At 48.5% G+C, this 20,735-nt stretch overlaps 3 protein-coding genes across 6 annotated transcripts in view; 1 reads left to right on the forward strand and 2 right to left on the reverse strand.

Moving 5' to 3' along the window:
- The window catches only part of DNAJC7 (DnaJ heat shock protein family (Hsp40) member C7), a 29,975-nt gene extending 17,804 nt beyond the window's left edge, over positions 1 to 12,171 (reverse strand). The window contains exon 1 of one of the 3 annotated variants that reach the window (XM_061391818.1): positions 11,890 to 12,171. In XM_061391818.1, the coding sequence (XP_061247802.1) occupies positions 11,890 to 11,966 (77 nt within the window). In that variant the 5' untranslated portion in view covers positions 11,967 to 12,171. Of the gene's footprint in view, positions 1 to 7,477; positions 7,642 to 11,889 lie in introns of those variants that run through there. The other 2 variants (XM_061391819.1, XM_061391821.1) reach the window with 2 other exon arrangements.
- Positions 12,172 to 14,518: 2,347 nt separating this feature from the next.
- NKIRAS2 (NFKB inhibitor interacting Ras like 2) lies at positions 14,519 to 19,348 on the forward strand. Its single transcript, XM_061391825.1, has 4 exons — positions 14,519 to 14,661; positions 15,608 to 15,716; positions 16,452 to 16,693; positions 17,345 to 19,348. The coding sequence occupies exons 2-4, from the start codon at positions 15,623 to 15,625 to the stop codon at positions 17,582 to 17,584; spliced, it is 576 nt and encodes a 191-aa protein (XP_061247809.1). The 5' UTR covers positions 14,519 to 14,661; positions 15,608 to 15,622; the 3' UTR covers positions 17,585 to 19,348.
- Positions 19,288 to 20,735, reverse strand: part of LOC133232436 (uncharacterized protein C17orf113) — a 58,812-nt gene continuing 57,364 nt past the window's right edge. For both annotated transcript variants that reach the window (XM_061391814.1, XM_061391813.1), the window contains exon 9: positions 19,288 to 20,712. In XM_061391814.1, coding sequence (XP_061247798.1) covers positions 20,476 to 20,712 — 237 coding nt within the window. In that variant the 3' untranslated portion in view covers positions 19,288 to 20,475. The remainder of the gene's footprint in view (positions 20,713 to 20,735) is intronic.

Here is a 20,735-nt window from a genome sequence, read left to right on the forward strand (position 1 = left end):
TCTGAAGGAGATCAGCCCGGGATTTCTTTGGAAGGAATGATGCTGAAGCTGAAACTCCAGTACTTTGGCCACCTCATGCAAAGAGTTGACTCACTGGAAAAGACTGATGCTGGGAGGGATTGGGGGCAGGAGGAGAAGGGGACGAGAGAGGATGAGATGGCTGGATGGCATCACTGACTCGATGGACGTGAGTGAGTCTGAGTGAACTCCGGGAGGTGGTGATGGACAGGGAGGCCTGGCGTGCTGCGATTCATGGGGTCGCAAAGAGTCGGACACGACTGAGCGACTGAACTGAACTGAATGAAAGAATCTGAGTTTTTCGGATGCTATATTTTTTGGTCACTTTGATACATTCAAACTAAATCAAGAAAACTCTCCCATGCTGCCTGACCTCCCTTCTCACTATCCCTACCTTTAATCATTCCCTTAGGACAGACACCAACTTACAGACACTCTCTCACAGGGATGAAATTTTTATATTTATGTCCTTTCCACTGTGTCACAACTTCTGCCTCTTGAGCAAACTGACAAAATCAGTTATAGGTAATTCCTTTCAGAGGTAACTGATTTCTCGATGTGAAATGAGTCGTATCCTTGGAATTTTGATGATTTATTCTTTCGAAAACTGGCTCATGCATTGGTCACCAGAAGGACAAACAGCAAAGCAGGTGACAAAGATGTTAAAAGCATAGCATATTGGTGTTTAAGATGGAGGACAGAGCTGAGTGACAGGAGACACACAAAATATCGGCTGCCAGAGTCATACTCTAAGAGGGACCCGCCTACTGGAAGTCTCTCTGTCACATCTATGTGGATGCTTACTGCTCCCCTGACCATCCCTCTAGTACCTGGCATAACACCCAATGGGTAATATAAAAAATTCTGCCCTACTCCAAGATCCAATTTTTGAAGCTGTGCCATGAGACAAACTATACTTTCAAAAAGACAATGAAATATAATGGGGAATTATGATTTTGACGAAAAAACTAAAATCAAATCAGATATGACCAACAATATCTCAAAGAACAAACTTGTAACCTATATCAGAGATACCCAAAATCACTCTGATGAATCACCCTAATGACCAACCTGAATGACAATAATTCTTTACCAAAATAACTAAATATCTGGGCATTTCTGTTCTAAGAAAGAGTAACGAAATTTCTTTTTGCCTTTTTCTTTAACACATGCTAAGAGCCCAGTTCAAGGGCTGCCTGAAGTGAAGATGAAAGTACAGTTGTTAACCTTGGTGATGGTACAAGAAGTTTACAGCTTGATTCTGCGCACTGCGGCACCTGGGAGATTTGTGATTTTATTTACTCATGTATTTTAAACTATAAACTAGTAAAGCCATCTTTTATTGAGGCGATCTCTCTTTCCAGTTTTTTCCATCACTGCCCTGGCAAGACCCACTAACATGAAAGGTCTGCTAGCAGAAAGGAGAGGCAAAATGGGGGACTCCCTTGGCAGTCCAGTGGTTAGGATTTGGCGCTTTCACTGCAGGGACCCAGGTTCAATCCCTGGTTGGGGAACTAAGAAAAAAAAAAAAAAGAACTCAGAAAAAGAAAAGGAAAATGACCTATAAATGTTGACAGATTTGATCTGTGATGGATTTGAATAATTCTATTATACCAATTGTCACAATGCCATAAAGAGGCCATCTGCTATTACAAGTTCTCAAGGAGGATCCCCCAAGTGCAAGACTTATAAGACCAAGCACAATCTTTCTACATGGTGAACACCATACTGTAACTGTCAATTAAGCCAGGCACTATAAAAATGATGAAGAGCCTATCCTTTAAGAGCAGACATGCCAGGGACTTCCCTGGTGGTCCAGTGGCTAGGACTCTGATCTCTCAGTGCTGGGGCCCTGGGTTTGATCCCCAAATGGGAACTATATCCCACATATTACAACTAAGACCCTGTGCAGCCAAATAAATAAATAAAAATAAATATTAAAGAAAAAAGAGCAGACATGCCAAAAGACTGAAGAAAGGACTTCTCCAACACTGGATGTCACAAGTTGAGTCAAACCACTATGAAGAAATGAGAGGAGAAAATGCAAAAGAAGCATTAGACCCAAACTGTATCTGAGAAGACCTAGCCTTCTCTTCAGTCAGCCAGTGGCTAAGACCACACAAATTCCTGAGCAAAACTAAAGGCAGCTGGGCACTCAGATACATGTTGTGTCAGTGTAAAAAGCTTGTTAGTCAAAGATCGAACAATCTGGAGAGCTAGAGAGGTGCCCTTTCTTTCCTGAAAGAGAAGGAGGCCGTAAGTTCAGCACTGGCTTTCTATCCAAGATTCAAAAGATGACTTCTGTGGAAAATCAGTAATCATTACTGAGGCCAGGTACTTTCCATACATTATCTTATCAGGTGAGTTTCATTATTCCCATGTTTCAAAGGAGGAAATTAAGGCTTTGAGGTTAAAAACTGGCTGGAGGTCCGAGTGTAGACCCACACCTGTCAGATCCCAAAGCTGAGCTGTACCCTATCTACTATACTGAGCTCTCTTTAATACTCACCTCTAGCTATTGCCTGAGACTTTAAAAATTAATCTGTAATGCTAAGAACAGTGAATATGAATTTCTTTCAACTAAGACACAAAATAGCCCCAGCGTATAAAATCCAACTCCAGACAGGCAATCTGGATTTAAATAAGCCAAATGACACTCCTAACAATTAGTCACAGAGACAGCAGGGCTTCTTTCCCTTTAAGATGCATGACCTAGTGAACTGGACTTTGCCTCCCCCAAGAAATGCATTTCATTTTAGTAAATGGTGAGTAGATTCCATTCTAGAGCAAACAAAGCAAGTAATGTAGAGTCAGCCCACAGCAGAAAGAACAAGAAGAATTGTGTTGTGACAAGTTACCATGTTTTTAACCTCACACTGCACAGCATCAGGCCAGAATTAGCTATTCCCACACAACTGCCTCATGAAAAGGACTTATTTTCATAGAAACATGGTTGATTAACAGCTGCCTAAACAATGGGCACTTAGTGCTTTTAAACTGAATGCTTATTTTTTGCCTCCAGGTCCAACAACCAAAGCGGAGTCCCTCCTTCACTGTGAACCTCCCCACCAAATACACGATGAGCCCTGACCAATGGCCTGACCCTGAGAGACCAGCCTAGGAAAGAGTGGATCTTCAGAATCCAGCATGGCAGCAGCAACAACTGAACAAGGCCACATCAGGAACAATTCCAGGGCCAAATCCATTCAAGTCCTGCCTGGGAGTCTGAGAAAGGGCTGAAGCTTGTTCAAGTTGCCCCTATAGCCAAGGGACTGAAGGATGAGATGTCAAAGGCACAGGACTGGAAAAGGAGGAGAGCTGGTTAACACTGGAACTGAGGGCAATCTGGCCGTGGCATCTGTCACTCCACTCAACTGCCAGTCAATTAATTTGAGAACCAAGTGAGGTTACATGTACCTAACTGAAACACATCAGTACTAAAAAATGAAGAATTAGGATTAATTGGGTTCACCTGGATCAGGTTAAAAAAGAAACAGATTCAAAAGGGACTACATTAAACTACATATTATTTTTATGGCTGCAAAATAAAATTCAGACTAAACCCTGAAATACAATACCACATCAAAATACACACTTGGTCACAGCTGACCCGATGTCACTATTAACATCTACATTGTATTTCTAGTGCATTTTCAAATTTTCAAAACATTTCCAATGAGGACCCAATATCGTGTGTCTTCCAATAGAGGAAGAGCTTGTGAGGCACCCAAGGGGGCTGCACAGGTCTCCTAAATCTTCCAGTCTTAAGTTTTCCCCAACTAGATCCTGTTAGTGGCAAGGTTTTGGGGTTAAAACTAATTTATCCAGTTCCACACCCAATCCCTGGATCAACTCCAGGCTGAATAAGTGTCACTTCTCTGATTCACTAAGAGATGCGGGGAATGACTACCTCCATCAGACCAGACCTTTCACTTTAATAGTCAGCAACAAATCCCTGTGAAAACAGCTACTGAAAGGTTTTCCAAAGACTCTGCTCTCTCTGGATGTATGATGGGAAGGTGTCCCACAGCAGGATCAGTGCCAAAGGGCCAGGCTGCCTTCCCTCCACAGACAAAGGTAAGGAGAAGACACTCCACTCTTGTTCTGCTTTGCTACTTTAAGGAATATTTCTTTACTTTTCAGAAATAACTTCATCAATCAGAAAGCTGCAGCATGAAAACCTGCTCTTCTAACACTACATGTGCACTAAAAATCTGTACATCCTCTGATCATGCGGTTCCATTCTCTAATTTAGCACTCATTCACCACAGATGCTAATTACACCAACAAACCCTGCCAAGGGAATCATTGGGTATCACACAGGTCTTAGCAGGGCTCAGCATCATGTGATCAAATCAGACAACTTGGGCTTATGATCACCAGCCAACTTTGTACATTTACAACTCAGCTAAATTAAAAACACATTAAAACACCAAAGCTGAAATAGAATGTGTCCCAAGTTAGATGCTCTATAAAAACTTCAATTTTCTCTCTAAATACTTCCACGTTGAACACAAACAATACCTCTGCCTTAGGCCAACTAGATTACCTTCTAGAAAAGAGAGGAGTATTTAGAAACTTTACTCAGCTCTCACTTAAGGCAGGATTCACTGGCAAGTAGTTTTTTTTGTTTTTGTTTTTTAAATGTCTCAACATTACTGGGTTCTCTCTGGAATTACTTCACAGGTATATTTGTAATATACCGTTTTTAGATATATTTTACCCCAGTGCATGAAAAATAAAGACTTCACTACTCTACATTTGCAACTGAAGCAATACTGATTGATTAGATTTCTGAATGATTAAAGTGAGGGGGTGGTGGGTGAACCACTGTGCTCTTATTTCAAGTATTGGGCTAGAATAGACTTTTCATAAAGTTCAGTTCTTCCAACAGCCATTCATAACAGTTTAAATCAAAACATATGTAGCAGCTTGAATGAGGTTTTTTGGTTTTTTTTCTTTGTGTTTTCCCCATGTATTCTGCTACTTCAGAAGTGGAATAAAAATCTAGCTTTGCTAAAATTACAACTCAGGACAAAATGATTTCTTGTTAGAGCAAAGGAGTGTTAGGGGCCTCTGACTTGGAGACTATTTTACTGGCAGGAATAACTTTATAGAAAAAGATATCTTTCCTTTCTTTACCTTCAGGCTTTTAATAATAATACTTTATACTGTCAATGAGTCAAATATCCTTTATCCGTTTGTACTGTATTTAGTACTTCCAAAATGTCACCCTTACTCTATGATTGTTGCACCCATGTCTTTTATTCAATCAAATTTACTAGTTGCCCGTTGATCTAGAAATGCCCTCCATCCTTCAGAATTTACAGGCTCTTGGCCAGTTTCAGAGTAGAAATTCCTTCTTCCTTCCCACAGTATGAGCCTCTTGTCCCAAAGGCATGCCACAGGGGCTGGGTCATGTGTACTCTCTCTGACCTTCAAGAAGAGCAAAGTAACAGGAGCCAGAAACGTTTCACTCCAACTTACCAAATGCATATTATTCTATTTCTTTCTGTTTAGTCCTCTAACCTAACAATTTAAGTTTCACATGAATAGGTGGAAGTTACACATGACCTGGAACAAATATCATGGACAGAGGAGCCTGGCGGGCTACAGTCCAAGGGGTCACAAAGAGTTGGACGTGACTTAGCAACTAAACAACAACGCAATTCCACAGATAACAGTGTTTGCGAAATGCAAAGTGCGGCATACTGATTGCAAACAAAGGCCTCATAAAGGTCCAGAGAAAACAGAACGTGGTCTCTATCCAGCTGCTACATGTTGGTAAGGGTGGGCTGCTGCTGCTGCTACTAAGTCACTTCAGTCATGTCCGACTCTGTGCAACCCCATAGACGGCAGCCCACCAGGCTCCCCCATCCCTGGGATTCTCCAGCAAGAACATTGGAGTGGGTTGCCATTTCCTTCTCCAATACATGAAAGTGAAAAGTGAAAGTGAAGTCGTTCAGTCGTGTCCGACTCTTAGCGACCCCATGGACTGCAGCCTACCAGGCTCCTCTGTCCATGGATTTTCCAGGCAAGAGTACTGGAGTGGGGTGAAGGGTTGGGCTACCCAGCTTCTTTTCCCCAATCTTCTGCAGACTAGAAAGTGTCTGCTTTCACTTAAAAGCCCAGTTAAAACATCCGCCCTCCCCCAGAAAAGAGAAGGAGATGGAGATGAAGAAAATATACCAGTTCAAATTGTCCTGTCTGGACACTCACAGGAGTCTCAACAGGGGCAGAGCCAGAAGAGACCAAGAGGCGCCAAGGGCAGACAGAGACACAGACTACACGAGGCAACAGCGCTCTCTACTGCTCAAGCAGGGAAGGACACCAGCCAATGCACCGGAGCCCGCTGTGTGGTCTACTCAGTGGGGAAAAAGAGGAAGCGAGGAATCAGTCAGGCTGGACAGAAATTCCATCACTGAAGGCAGAAGGATATTCTCAAAGAAATAGTGAACTGAACTTCATTAAATACTTATGCTAGTTCCTTAAATAGGATGTCAAAATCTGTGGCATCTACTTAACCTCCATTTACCCCTGGGAACAGGAGACCCAACCATAAGGCTGTTTTTGAGAAGTGAGCTTGGTAGAAGCTACTCTGAGGACACCAGCCACTGGCTTTTCAGCGTTAGCCAGAGACTTGTTTTCAAAATATCTCCCCGAATCCATCATTTTCTATCCCTTGGTTTCCCATTCTGTGACATCTCCCACTACCCTCATAGGGACACTATCATGCATTAAAAATCAAGAACTGGGGAATTCCCTGGTTAGGACTCCACACTTTCACTACGGAGGGCCTGGGTGTGATTCCCAAACAGGGAACTAGGATCCCTGCGATCCTAGCTGGGCGATGTGGCCAAAAAGTCTAGAACTGAGGAACTACAGTTAAGAAAAAGGCTGCTTTCCAAGCTGTTTTTATGTGTGTATGCGTATGTGTGAGGGGGGTGGGGGGGAGTGGAGATGGGAACCGTAGTCAGGCATCGACATTGCCAACTGTTATTTTGCTTCCCAAGTTTTCTTGGTTCTTGAGTTCATCAGATGGTTGATGGTCTCAGAGCAAACTACCCAAGGAAGAATTCTCAGGACAGCAACACCAATAAGACAAGGTCCTGCTTCTCTCAGACACCCTCCCCAGAAGCCTAATATTAGAATGAGAAGAGACAGTTAACACTTCGCTTATCGGACAATCTGGCCTCCCCACACAAAGTCATATGCCAATAGAAAATTAGGTCTCAGAATCAGACTTTGAAAGTCAAATATTCCTGCTCATATTACCATTCTCAAAAGTCGCAATCACTTATATCCCTGCCATGGTGGGCTAAAACACAGAAACTGCTGTTTGGACCTAGCATGGGGAAGGAAAAAAACTGTCAATCCAATAAAATGAACAGACTACTGGAATAACGTGCATGCTGAATCCTGTTCTTACTGCTGAAATTAAGACAGTTTAAAAGAATACCTGGAACGACCTCTAAGTAACTTCCACATCACTCAGCACAGGAGAAAGGGGACCAACATTAGTGAAGTAAGGGAGAAATGGGCTCTCAGAGGGCCTTTGCATCAGACCACAAGGCACCCAGGCAGCCACCGACCATTGTTCTCCAATCTCTTAAAGACCTAGAGAAAGAAAGCAAAGGCAAGTGCCTACTAGGCAGATTTTAAAAACTTTAAAACTACTAGCTTCAATGACTAAACCAATCCCTGATTGGTTGGAATGTACAATAAGCCTGGGCTTTAAGCCAATCAGAGTTCTGGTCGTTGGGAACGAACTAGACAGTAGAGCAACTGCCACTCACTCACATTTTATTGAAATTGCTCAGTTTACCTGGCTTCAGTTAATATGTGGATCTGAATTAAAGCAGCAGGGAGCAGAGACATCCTTCCTCCAAACTCTACCTTTGCTCCTGCTATGATTAATTAACAATTTTGCCACTTGTTAGTATCGGGGTGCAATCAATTATTTGCTGGTATTCAGGATTCTGTATTCCTAGGCTTAGCCCTTCCTTAACCATGACTTATTTGTCCCGTGTCCCATTTCTTCATGGGACACACATGAGTATACCACACATACTTAAGAGTATACCAAAGTGAAAATGAATGCTGAGAGCAGTTTCTCTCTGATTGGAGCTCAAGGTCAAAGAAAATTCCCATTCACCTTGCATGCTCTGTCTAGCTGCCTGCCCTGGAACTTCAAGAGAAAATTTAGGGGGACAAAAACCTAGGAATTTGAAACAGAGTGGGGAAGAAGGGGGAGAGGCATCCCGGCAAGCTCCACAGTTAAGGCCACAAACTCCAAAACACCCCAAGGAGCTGCACTGAATAGCAACTTCTGGATACGGATCCAGGGTTCAGTGCTTCCCACGACCAGTATGCAGAGAGAAATAAAAGGCGAAATTCCAAGAGTTTAGTTTACAATACCGAGGTACTAAGAAAGGGCCTCATAATGACTGTTCTTGCTTTTCTCCATTAGGAAAAACAGATACTGAGAGGATCAGCCCAAGGAATCAGGTTAGGATGCCCTGCTCCCTGGTGGCTCAAGTGGTGAAGAATCCGCCTGCCAACGTAGGATCACTGGGTCAGGAAGATCCCCCGAAGGAGGAAATGGCAACCCACTCCAGTATTCTTGCCTGGAACATCTCCTGGACTGAGGAGCCTGGTGGGTTACAGCCCATGGAGTTGCAGAGTCCAACACGTCTGAGCACGCACTGAGCACGCACGTATGCCCTGCTCCTCAGTCAATGGCTCTTGTAGGGTCTTCCAGACCTCAATGCCCAGTCAGATCCCCAAGGGATATGCTGAGACACAAGTGCTTCTTCTCTTGATAAGGAACTTGAAATCCTTCGATTTTACCATAATAAAGACTACCTACAGTGACCAAACTGCTCCCCAATCCAGGAAATGTGAGCTGAGAGCCTGCACTCAAGATAGGCATTCATATATCAAGTAAAACAATCAGCAACTTCTCAGGAAAATGAGAAGACCTTAAATTAGCTGAAATAAACAACCTCAGAAATTGAGTCCTCTGGGCTTCCCAAGCAGCTTCGTCTGTTCTGGTGGGCAAAGAGAAATAATAATCCTCATATTCAGAAGCCCGATCTATTTTGGACTGCCAACTAACACACCTTTTATTCTAGCCTCTCAGCTATGAGGGAAAAAAGAATTTTGTACAGAGGAACAGGCAAAAAAATGGAAGTCCATTTCTTTCTCTCTTGAGACTCTAAAGCTAAGGAAATAAAACATGCAGCTATTTAAAATGCTACAACCATGAGGTCAAACATCTTGAAAGCTCCTCACTCTGCCCTCTGTGGGACTATGAAAATTCAGAAGCAGGCTACCCTTGGGCCACAATACAAGGAAGAACTCCTTGCTGGACTTTACAAAAACAACCCAAGAGAGACCCAGCAACGCTCCTGTCCCCAAGTGAACTGGGACTACGACTGTAACAAGAGACAACACAAACTTGGCCAAAAACTAACCAAGTCAGGTAGTAAAGGGCATCTGTAAGAGACATACCTATCCCTGCCCTCTGCTGTGGCTACACAGGAGGACTCCAGGATATGTAAAAAATGCAAAACCATCTTCCTCCAAAACCTCTAAGTCACCACTCCATTTTCAGCATTGGAAATCTACACGTAAACAAGGCTTTTCCTTACTAACAAGAGTCCAATATTTACCCTCCTAAGGATGTCTTACAAGACAGAAAGTGAAACTGTGATATTTTTCCTTATTTCATTATATTTTCCTTTTGACTTTTTTACGTGATACACAATAAACATATTTTATTATGTTTTAAAAAGATCTATATGTTTAACATACAAGTGTATTTCATAAGAATGCTTTTTTTGTTTTTTTTCCCTTAGTGGTAGCTAAATCCGTGTATTTTTACACTCAATGAAATCTTAAACTCCATGAAATAAGGCAGTTAACATAAGTTAACACCTTTCCTTATTCTGTTAACTGCTTGCAAATATCATGTTTTTGTGTGTGTGATGTGGGGTCCCCAGGCGATGCAGTGGTAAAGAATCTGCCTGCCAAGGCAGGAGATGCAGCTTCGATCCCTGGGTCGGGAAGATTGCCTGGAGGAGGAAATGGCAACCCACTCCAGTATTCTTGCCTGGAAAATTCCATGGACAGAGGAGCCTGGTGGGCTATAGTCTGTGGGGTCAGACTGGGCAGGCAGGTGCTTAATCACCTGGTCACATTACAGCATCACCTGTTTTACCTTTTCTTATGACAGAATATGGAGATGGCAATGGCACCCCACTCCAGTACTCTTGCCTGGAAAATCCCATGGACGGAGGAGTCTGGTAGGCTGCAGTCCATGGGGTCGCTAAGTGTCAGACACGACTGAGTGACTTCACTTTCACTTTTCACTTTCATGCAATGGAGAAGGAAATGGCAACCCACTCTAGTGTTCTTGCCTGGAGAATCCCAGGGACAGGGGAGCCTGGTGGGCTGCCGTCTATGGGGTCGCACAGAGTCGGACATGACTGAAGTGACTTAGCAGCAGCAGCATGATAGAATATCCTCTAAGGTTGAAATTTTTTTTAAGGAAAAAGATTTGCTTCACATAGGGGCTTTGACATGAAACTCAAATTAGGGACAGTGCCTACATCAGAAATTTATACTGAATTCATTTTAAATTACATATAGCCCATCCCAGGGACCTACTAACCTGCAAACTACATTTTGTCAAGGTTCTCAGCTCCCAACAAGTCAGGAACTTGAGACAACTGGCTGCAGTACCCACCCTTAAGCTAGTTAACCATTCATTCTGCCTCCTTGAGTACTTATGTTTCAAATATGGATAGTTAAAAAGAAAAAAAAAATCTCAGAATCCTGATTTCAGATTTCATGAACTAACCACAACCACCACCTCAAACCACCCAGACTGAAGCCAGAATGGCCTTGGTATAAAGATACGAAATATGTGGGAAAGAGACTGTGGAACTGTAGTCAATTAACTCGTGGTTGATAAAGAGAGGGCTCCAAACTTCCAGAAGCTTTTTGTTAATTCTGCTCCATGTTTAGGACAAGTATGACTACCCACAACTGTGTTCCAGCCCCACTTCCAATAACCTGCCTTAGCTGTAGCCAAAATCCAGAGTGTTCTCGAAAACCACTCACTCAGCAGCTCCCTTGGCTGGTCCGGACTGGCAATCTCGAGCCACTGCGGCTGCCCAGCAGCGCCAACAGCCCAAGCAGCTGCCCTCCTCCTTGCTGCTTAACTTAAAAAACAGCCCTGGGTAGAATGAGGATCTTCGGAAGGGTGGAGGGAGAGGGCTTGACGTGTACAGCATGAGACAAAACCCCTCACCCTTCTTTCTCTATCACCTTCCACTTCTGGGGTAACCGAAGGGCCACCAGGTCAATCATGGAGACACACACAGTCACCTCGGGCCCAACTAGTGCTCGCTGGGGTACGATTACGGAGGAAAGGGGTGAGGACAGCAAAAGCTCTGCAGATGCAAAGGGCTGACAGACAACAAGGCACAGAAATTAACAAGAGAAGGAGGGGGTCTGGGGAGGTGTAAGAAGGCATCATTATCGCGGTGCCGCCACCTCCACACCGCAAAAGACCTCCAAGATCCCCTCAGAGATCTGGCCTCTACGACGAGAACGACCTTCCTCTCTGCTTGGGGTACAAGGCCATATCTCAGCTCCTCAGCAAGGCGGAAGCGGGAGAGGAGGGCAAACCTCCAAGAGCGCCCCTTCAGGGGGTCCATCCGGACTCAATCTCAGATTGTGGGGGGGGGGGGGTTCTCGGAGGGCGGGGCATCGCCTCTACAGGGGTTGCACCACACCAAGGACGGGGTTCCCGGAGCCATGGAGCTGAAGCTCGCCTCTTCCCCTACCCTGCCACCCAGTTACCTCTTCGCCTCCTCGTCGTCTAGCAGCTCTGGCTCGGTCGCCGCCATTACCACATCGCACTCCGCGGCAGCCGCCATCTTACCGCCGGGACCAGAGAGCCGGGTGGGAGGTCGGCGGTGAAGAGCACTTCCGGTCGGAGCATCGAGCAGCTCACCGGCGCTGCGCCCAGAGGGGCTCCCTCGGGCCCGTCTACCAGCGAGAGGCTCTGCTTCGGGCCAGAGCGGCCTCCCGCCCCCGGAGGTCCAGGGTGGTCTCCGCGCCGGGGCGGGGGGCCAAGGACGGTTCCTGTGCGTAGGGGGCGCCACTTTACCCGTGGGGCCGAAGAGGGTATAGGAGGGTGTCGCCTCTCTAGGCTTCGGCTTTCCTCAGTATTCTGAGAGCTTCGTTGCCATAACAACTTCCAATCCTAGAGCGTCTCTGGTGATGCTCCGGGAGTCTGAGTTGGGTAGGGACGCTGTGACCCAGGACCCTGGAGATAAAGAGCACCTCCCTACTAATACCTTCCCGACCTTTGAGTATGTCCACAGTCGCCTCCTGCGAAAGGCAAGAAGAGACACTTTGAATCCAGTTTTCCTAGTGTTCATTGGCCCCTGGAAGCCCTGCCCAACCAAGCCTGGGGAACGCAGGGCGTCTTCGCACCGCGCCTTTCATCCCCTCTGGATCTCCAAGTACCAACTGGTTCATCACCCTAATGACGCTGACTCTTTTATGAGGCTGCTTTCATGTCAGCCGCCTGGGAGTGCCATCTCAGCATTAAGCCTAGGGAGGGTGGCACAGAGCCCCAGACCCTGCCCTGGAGTTTATAAGGCAGTTCGCAGGGTGAGGTCCCTGTTCCACAGTGTCCCCAGTGCTCTCAGCCCTCATATAAACTCCCTGCTCAGCACGCTTGTTTTGCCGAATGCAATCTGGATTGGGAACTCAGACAGGACAAGGACACAGCTTAATTTTCATAGCGCTTCACCCAGACCAATAATTTTTGTGGAGCTGACTTAAATTGGGGTTTCCTGACGTTAAACTGAGGGGCGGGGAGGTCGAAGTTAAAATATTAAAGTTAACGGTTACCAAAGAAGGGGTCAAGGTAATTTAAGAATTTATCCCCCTTCGCCAGTAAAAGTCACTGCTATTGTCCACGAGCTGCTTGCACAGTGCCTGCCTAACACAGTGCTGAGGGAGCTAAACCACACCTGTTGCTGGGTAGTGGAGGATGGGAGAGGCTCCACCGGGGTTGGAAGAGACACATCATTCCTCCAGCCAGTCATTCAACTCTCTCCAAAGCTAGGTTGGAAAGGCACAGACTCGGGCCCTGCTTGTCAATGGCTTATGGTCTACAGTCTAGTGCAGGAGGCCCACCTGTCCTTAACCACCTTCCTACTTTGTGTTCTCTGCATCTTAAACTCTCAATTTAGAGAATGGATACATGCATATATATGGCTGTGTCACTTTGCTGTGTACCCGAGACTATCAAAACATTTGTTAATTGACTATCAGTTCAGTTCAGTTGCTCAGTCGTGTCCGACTCTTTGCGACTCCATGAATCGCAGCACATCAGGCCTCCCTGTACATCACCAACTCCCGGAGTTCACTTAAACTCATGCCCATCGAGTTGGTGATGCCATCCAGCCATCTCATCTGTCGTCTCCTTCTCCTCCTGCCCCCAATCCCTCCCAAAATCAGGGTCTTTTCCAATGAGTCAATTCTCTGCATGAGGTGGCCAAAGTATTGACTATACTCCAATATAAAAAAACTCCCAATTTATCACCAAGTCTTGTTGATTCTCTCGTCAAATGTCTCTCAAATCTACCTCCTTTCCACCCCAATTCAGATTCTTATCATTTTTTGGAAATCTTGGAATACTACCCTACTCTCCTAACTAACCCCAAGTCTCACCTCTCTCCAATCTTCACTCTTTACCAGAGTGAACTGCTTAAAAGCAAAAACTGATCATGTCACTTCACTGGCATAAATCCTATCAATGGCTTTCCACTGCTGTTAGAATAGAGTAGGATAGGGTTTGAACTCTTTGGCCAAACACACAGGTCTTAGATTGTTTGGCTCCTTTCTACTATCAATACTGAACCCAAATACGTGTAGTTCCAGTAAATGCCATGGATGTTGCCATATTTTCTTCACCCTTTCCTTCCACCCGCTTCAAACCTCAACACAGACCTGACCTCCTCCAGGAAGATTCCATGGATAACGTGATGCCCACTGTCCCCAAGTTAAACACCCCTTGGCTGTGCTCCCACGGCACCTCTGTAATAGATCTTACATGCTAGACTGTTATTGGGTTAGATGTCTAGCTCCTCTGGATGGTGACATTCTAATGGGCCGCAACCAGGTCTAATTCGCCAGCCTTTTCTCAGCACGTAGTCCTGTTAAGTGGCACACAGTATGCGCTCAGAAGACATCGGATGAATAAACGACTGAATAAACGAAGTGTTACTGTAGTAGCCTTTAGAAAAAGAACATCTGGGCATCTGAGACACCAGAACAGCACCCGGCGCGTCCCGCCAGCGAATAACCTGTGCCCTGGCAACCACCTAGCCGAGGTTCAGACCGTCATTTCCCCGCCGGCCTCTGAGGGCGCTGTGCCGCCGGCGCCCGCTCTCCGCCGCCGGAATTGGTCTTGCCGGATGGAAGCTGCGGGGGCGGGACCAGACGGAGCCTGGATCGACGCAGAGCAAGATCCTAGTGTTTGCCGTGGTGCTGCCCCACCCCTGATCCCCGGGAGCCTGGAGGGGCCCGGCTGTGCTGCTGCGAGGGCCCTAGGAGGTACGGGACTGGGAGGCCGCGGTCGACCACGGCTTTTGGGACGCTTTAAGGTGGCAGGATTCTGATTCCTTCTGGGAGCCCCCTGGTGGGGAGAATGTGCCAGGAGGCTCGTGTGGCAGTCTCTCTTGGGGTACCCCTTAATTGCGGGGCTCGCGGTAAGTGGGGATCTGTACTGGGAGTTACCTCTGGAGAAGTTTCTGTGTGAGAACCCTTTGGGAAGTTATCTCTGTCTCTCCTCTCTGGGGGAATCTTTGTCTAGGACTTCTGGGAAACCTGTGTTTGGGGTGCCTTGAGATCTCTTGGAGTGTCTTGAGATTTCTGCGTCTAAGCCTTATCTGGGTATGTCTAAGGGCAGCAAAGTATACTCCTTTACAAAGTATTGTTTTCTTAGATTCCTTCCCTCTTTTGTTTCTTGTCTGATGTTCTTCATCCTAGCCATGGCCTTGACTGGGAATTAGAGGGAACGGATTGTCCAGATAAGCCTTTCTGGAAAGCAGAATGTTCTTCTTAATTGTTCACTCCCCAAGAAGAGTGATGTAAGATAGATCCACACAAAATAATATCTCTGGTTATTTCTTTACGGGATCATGGAGCTCCCTTCAGCAACTGGTCCTCTACATCCTATACATTCTGTGCACAGAAAAGATCCTGGATAGTGGTTCCTTTAAGCCAGCTACTCTTCCCGCTTTGTGGCAACATTTACTGAGCACTTGCTCTGTGCCACTTACTGACCACGTACCGGGGATAAGATGAGTACAAGACAGCTCACTGTCCAGTAGCAGACACAGACACGTCAGAGACACTGTAGCGGACATAGTACACCCTGCCGAGGGTGGTGGACAGTGCCGACTCCTCACAGCTGTGCGTTTGGTTCGGAACTTGGGCCCTCGATTAAGGGAAGGCCCTGTTCTGATCCTGCCTCACCCAGTGTGTTTCCATTCTTCAGGGTTGAAAGCTAAGCATGGGGAAGAGCTGCAAGGTGGTCGTGTGTGGCCAGGCTTCTGTGGGCAAGACTTCAATCCTGGAGCAGCTTCTGTACGGAAACCATGTGGTGGGTGAGTTGTTGGGGATGGGCTGTGGTGGAGGAAGTGGAAGTATGAAGAGAAGATTTGATCACAACACGAAGAGGCTAAAAGTTGCTCCTGGTGGTGCTCCTAGGATCTGAAAGATCCCAACCCTGCCACACAGAAGAAATCTGGAAAGAGGAAACCCAATATCAGAGAAGGATAGGAAGGAAAAGCTTGCAAGTCACGCTGTGCTTAGCATGGTATCAGCATAAGATTAACTCTGTTCCGCAAATCATTCCAGTCCAGCCAGATTTGAAGTCTGACCCCGATCCTCAGCCCTGACATTCCTTTCTCCCCCTATCTGGTTGGCCTGTTAGGATATCCTCAGTCACACAGGTTCCCAATCTCTTTTCTCCCTAGAAACAAGGTTGTTGTTGTTTTTCTAATCTGTGCTGAGTCTTCGTTGCTGCACAGGTTTTCTCTAGTTGTGGCGAAGGCGAGAGAGGGCTGCTCTCTAGTTGCAGTGCATGGGCTTGTCATTGCAGTGGCTTCTCTTGTTATGGAGCACAGGTGCCAGGGCACATGGGCTTCAGGAGTTGCGGTTCCTGGGCTCTAGAGCACAGACTCAGTAATTGTGGCACAGGGGCATGGTTGCTCCAAGGCCCGTGGGCTCTTCCCAGGTCAGGGATCGAACCCAAATCTCCTGCATTGGCAGGTGGATTCTTGACCACTGAGCCACCAAGAAAGCCCAGAGACAAGTTTTTGCTCCTCGTTTTGTCCCAGGTTCTGAGATGATCGAGACGCAGGAGGACATCTATGTGGGCTCCATTGAGACTGACCGGGGGGTCCGGGAGCAGGTGCGTTTCTACGACACCCGGGGGCTCCGAGATGGGGCCGAGTTGCCCCGGCACTGCTTCTCCTGCACTGATGGCTATGTCCTGGTCTACAGCACGGACAGCCGGGAGTCCTTTCAGCGTGTGGAGCTGCTCAAGAAGGAGATTGACAAATCCAAGGACAAGAAGGAGGTGTGTAGGGGAACCCCAGTGGTGAGAGACAGTGGGCCCTGGGCTGGCTTTCGGAGGCCCGGAACGGCTCTGTTTTTCCCTCATTTGCCAGGAGCTAGGTTTGAAACTGGAGGGCAGGGATGGAGACCACTGCCAGGTATCTTCACCACTGGAGGTGCCCACATGTTGAGACAGCTCAACCAGAGAGGCTACTCGAGTTTAGGAGATCCCTGACCTAATACATGATGTCTTCACTAGGCTTTTTTAATAGTAGTTGTGTGCTCAGCTGTGAAGGCCCTTTTGTTCTCAATCAGGCATTCTGGGAGTGCTTCCTCACCAGTTAACTTAGCCAGCAACTAACTGGCTCCCAGTAATGATCAGGCATGAATGACACAGGGCTTGTAACAGAACTCCTGGAGGGGGTGCCAGATGGAGGCCCCGCCCACAGTTTTAACATAGGAAGAGATGAGACCTCAGCTGTTGAGACTTCTTCCCCTCCCCTAAGACTGCGAGGTGGAAGTGGTTGCTTTTTCCTCTCCTTCCTCTGTTCAAGTTCTGGCTTCCATCTGCTCTGGGAGTTCCATGACAAGCCCGACGTGGTCACTGGCTCTCATCCCTGCCCCCAAGGTCCATGCTGCAGCCACAGGCCTCTCCTGTGTTCTTCTTCCGCAGGTCACCATTGTGGTCCTCGGCAACAAGTGTGACCTGCAGGAGCAGCGGCGTGTAGACCCGGACGTGGCTCAGCACTGGGCCAAGTCGGAGAAGGTGAAGCTGTGGGAGGTGTCAGTGGCCGACCGCCGGTCACTGCTGGAGCCCTTCGTCTACCTGGCCAGCAAGATGACCCAGCCCCAGAGCAAGTCTGCCTTCCCCCTCAGCCGCAAGAACAAGGGCAGCGGCTCCTTGGATGGCTGAAGTGGTGCCTTCCCAGCCCTGGAAGATGGTTTGGGGGGAACGGGGGGTTTAGGTGAGCTTTGCTTCCCAGTCAAGGTGGGGAGCTCACCACTAGGCCAGGCAGCTGGGCTGTCCCAGGCTCAGGTCGCTTTTGCTCCCTCCCAGCTCTGGGAATTGCTGACAGTCTAGGTTAGCACCGCCAGCCCCCCAGCCCCCATCATATCTGCCCTGCGGTGACTGGGGTAGTTGTGGGTCATTGTACTTTTACCTGCCAGGAGAGGAAGCAGAGCTCTATGCAGAAGCGCCGCATCTAGGGTCTGCTTCCCATCACAGGGACCTCCCGCTTCCTGGTTTCCTGCGAGTGTCTATTCTCCTCTCTTACGCGCACACACCCCCTGTTCAGGAAGCCTCTACATACACACACCCACACCCACACACACACAGCATCAGCCTGGACTCTACAGAAAGGGTGTCCACGTATCTGTGTGTAGATGTGCACGTGTGTGTGTGTGCTGGTGTTTGGGTCACACACACACACACACTTATGGCACCAGCCTGGACTCTAGAGAAAGGGTGTCCACGTATCTGTGTGTAGATGTGCATGTGTATGTGCTGGTGTTTGGGTCACACACACACACACACACACACACACGGTACCAGCCTGGACTCTAGAGAAAGGGTGTCCACGTATCTGTGTGTAGATGTGCACGTGTGCATGCTGGTGTTTGGGTCACACACACACACACATACATTGTCTCTCTCTCTCTCACGGCACCAGCCTGGACTCTAGAGAAAGGGTGTCCAGGCATCTGTGTGGATGTGCACATGTGTGGATGTGCACATGTGTGTGTGCTGGTGTTCTGGGCACCCCTCATCCAACAGCCCAACCTCTCCCCTGTCCTCTCCTTGGCTAGAAGAAGCTAGCCTCCTGGGAGTGTCCTTTTCTGTTGTAACTCTTCCCCCAGCTTCCTCTTCCTGCTCAGGGAGCATGTCACTGGGTGAGGTGGAATGAAATGCAGCTGGGCTGGGAGTCAGCAGCTGGCTTTGTGGGCCTGTAAGGCCCTTCCCCTCTCGGGGCTCCGCTTTTCTCATCTGTAAGATGATCTCGATTCTATGCTCTCTAGCCCTGTGGTTGGATACTGCCCGCAACTGCGACTGTCCCCTCAGCTTCTCCCTTTTCAAGGTGCTATGCCCACAGCCCCGCAGGCTGGGACACTGCTCCCCCCGACCACCAGGGGGCAGGAGCGCACTACTCGCTCTAGTTGCCAGAGCGGCCACCCAGCGCCCAATCAGCGGACCTCCCGGGCCTGGGGACCGGTCTTTCCCGTTCCTGTGGTGGTTTTCAGCTGATCGCTGGACTTCTATTTATCAATTTCCTGTGTTTATATGCCTGCTGCCCCGGTGGAGGCTGGGCAAGGTGCTCCTCTAGCGCTCCCTTCTTACCTCAGATGCCTGAGCAAAACAAGGCCAGGCAGGAGCAGCTTCTCAGGAGCTGCCAGGCCTGTCGGGGGCTCAGAAGGGTGGTCACACTTCCAGCACGCTGTTCAGGTGAGCTTATAACCTGCAGCCTCCCGTGCTCACCTGCTTCTGATGCACACACCTAGCACAGGTGAAACACTACAGCCAGATGACCTCCAATACACGCCCCTTCTCCCCAGGACGGGAGAGGCGAGCAGGGGCAGGCGGCCCAGCTGGGCGAGTCGAGTTTTAGGGTGTATACAGGCTTGAGCTTAAATTCATTTATTGATGTGTTGGACACAATAAAACCACAACTGTTATCAAAAAGTTTCCCTCCCCTCCCCCTTTTTTCTTGTTCCCCCATTGGAAATAGCTTTTTTAAAAAATAACAGGCGGATACTGGCGAAGTCCCATATCGTGGGGTGGTGGGTGGCAGTGCTGGGGTGGGAGCGGGGTGGTGGCAGTCATCTTGACAGCACGAAAGTGGGTCTCGAGAGTGGATCCCAACACAGCAAGGGGGGCTTGGGCTGCTGGTCTGGGGAGAAAGCTGAAGTGAGTGCTGGGGGCCAGTTTGAAGTGAGGAACTGGAGGGGAGCCCTGGGGGGTGGATTTGGTGTCGGGGGGGCCCATAGTCTGAGGGAGACCCAATGTCACTCTTTCCCCTTGAGAGCTGGGGTTCAGGAAGAATCAATGAAAGGCTAAGAGGGGAGAACGTGTGTGGGACTGGTCATTTCCTCTGTTACAGACGGCCCAGCCAGAACGTCACCATCACCTCACCCCATCCTGTCAGCAGGTGAAAACCCCCGAGGCTTGCGGCCCCAGCCGCCCCTTGGCTTTGCCCCACTTGGTGCCGCTCCCTCTCTCCACCGTCCACCACACCCTTGTCCAGGCGGCCTTGAACCCACTCCCAATGGAGACCCCCTCCATCATCGCCAGTGATTCTCTGGGGAATCCAGTGAATGGGGAAGACCCCCCTCACCCCACCCCCTGCAGGGCACGGGAAGAGAGGTCACAGTCTTGTCCTCAGGCTAGGAGAAAGTCAGATTCCTTGGGCCTCTGGCCACATGGCTATAGGTCTTGAGTTGCGGGGATGAGAGCACCATGGGGCTGGGGCTAGGATTATTGCATAGATCTTTGGATTTTTCGGCTTGCTCCCCGTAAGGATGGGAAATGGAGGGGAGCCCAGGACTAGCCCTAGACACCAGAGGCAGGGAGGGTGCGGATGGATGGTCCGTGGGCCAGGGTGGCATTATTTGAGTCCCCAGTGCAGACTGAGGGCTGGGCAGCAGCTCTTAGCGTTAGCCCAGCTCTTCCTAGATTGGGCAGGACCCCAAGGCTGTAAAAGGCCTTCTCCTGAGGGATGGAGGGAACTGAGGCATCTCAGGGAGAGGGGTCAGGGCCGGTGGCGGGCAGGGGCGACTGCTGGGAAGTCAGCCCTGGGCTTCCCGGGAGGGCTAATAGGGGGCAAAAACAATGGGTCCCGTGGCAGGGCGAACGGCTCCCGCTGGGGTGCGAAACAGAGCTGGACCCAGGATTGGAGCTGGGAAGAGGGTGGTGGCCGCTGTGGGGGCAGGCCGGAGGGCCAGGGGCCCTGGCAGGGCACAGATGGCTGCCGCCGCAGTGGGGAGCGGGCTGGGCAGGAAGCGGGCTGCCAGGGTCTTGGTGAGTTGCTTCTGCAAGGCCAGTTTAGACTGCAAAGAAAAGAGGGATGGAC

This window comes from Bos javanicus, chromosome 19 (assembly GCF_032452875.1).
Source record: "Bos javanicus breed banteng chromosome 19, ARS-OSU_banteng_1.0, whole genome shotgun sequence".
Taxonomy (NCBI): domain Eukaryota; kingdom Metazoa; phylum Chordata; class Mammalia; order Artiodactyla; family Bovidae; genus Bos; species Bos javanicus.

Coding starts and splice junctions, on each gene's coding strand:
- NKIRAS2 (XM_061391825.1), top strand. CDS start 15,623: ATGGGGAAGAGCTGCAAGGTGGTCGTGTGTGGCCAGGCTTCTGTGGGC. Junction 15,717..16,451: donor GTACGGAAACCATGTGGTGG/GTGAGTTGTTGG, acceptor GTTTTGTCCCAG/GTTCTGAGATGATCGAGACG. Junction 16,694..17,344: donor AATCCAAGGACAAGAAGGAG/GTGTGTAGGGGA, acceptor CTTCTTCCGCAG/GTCACCATTGTGGTCCTCGG.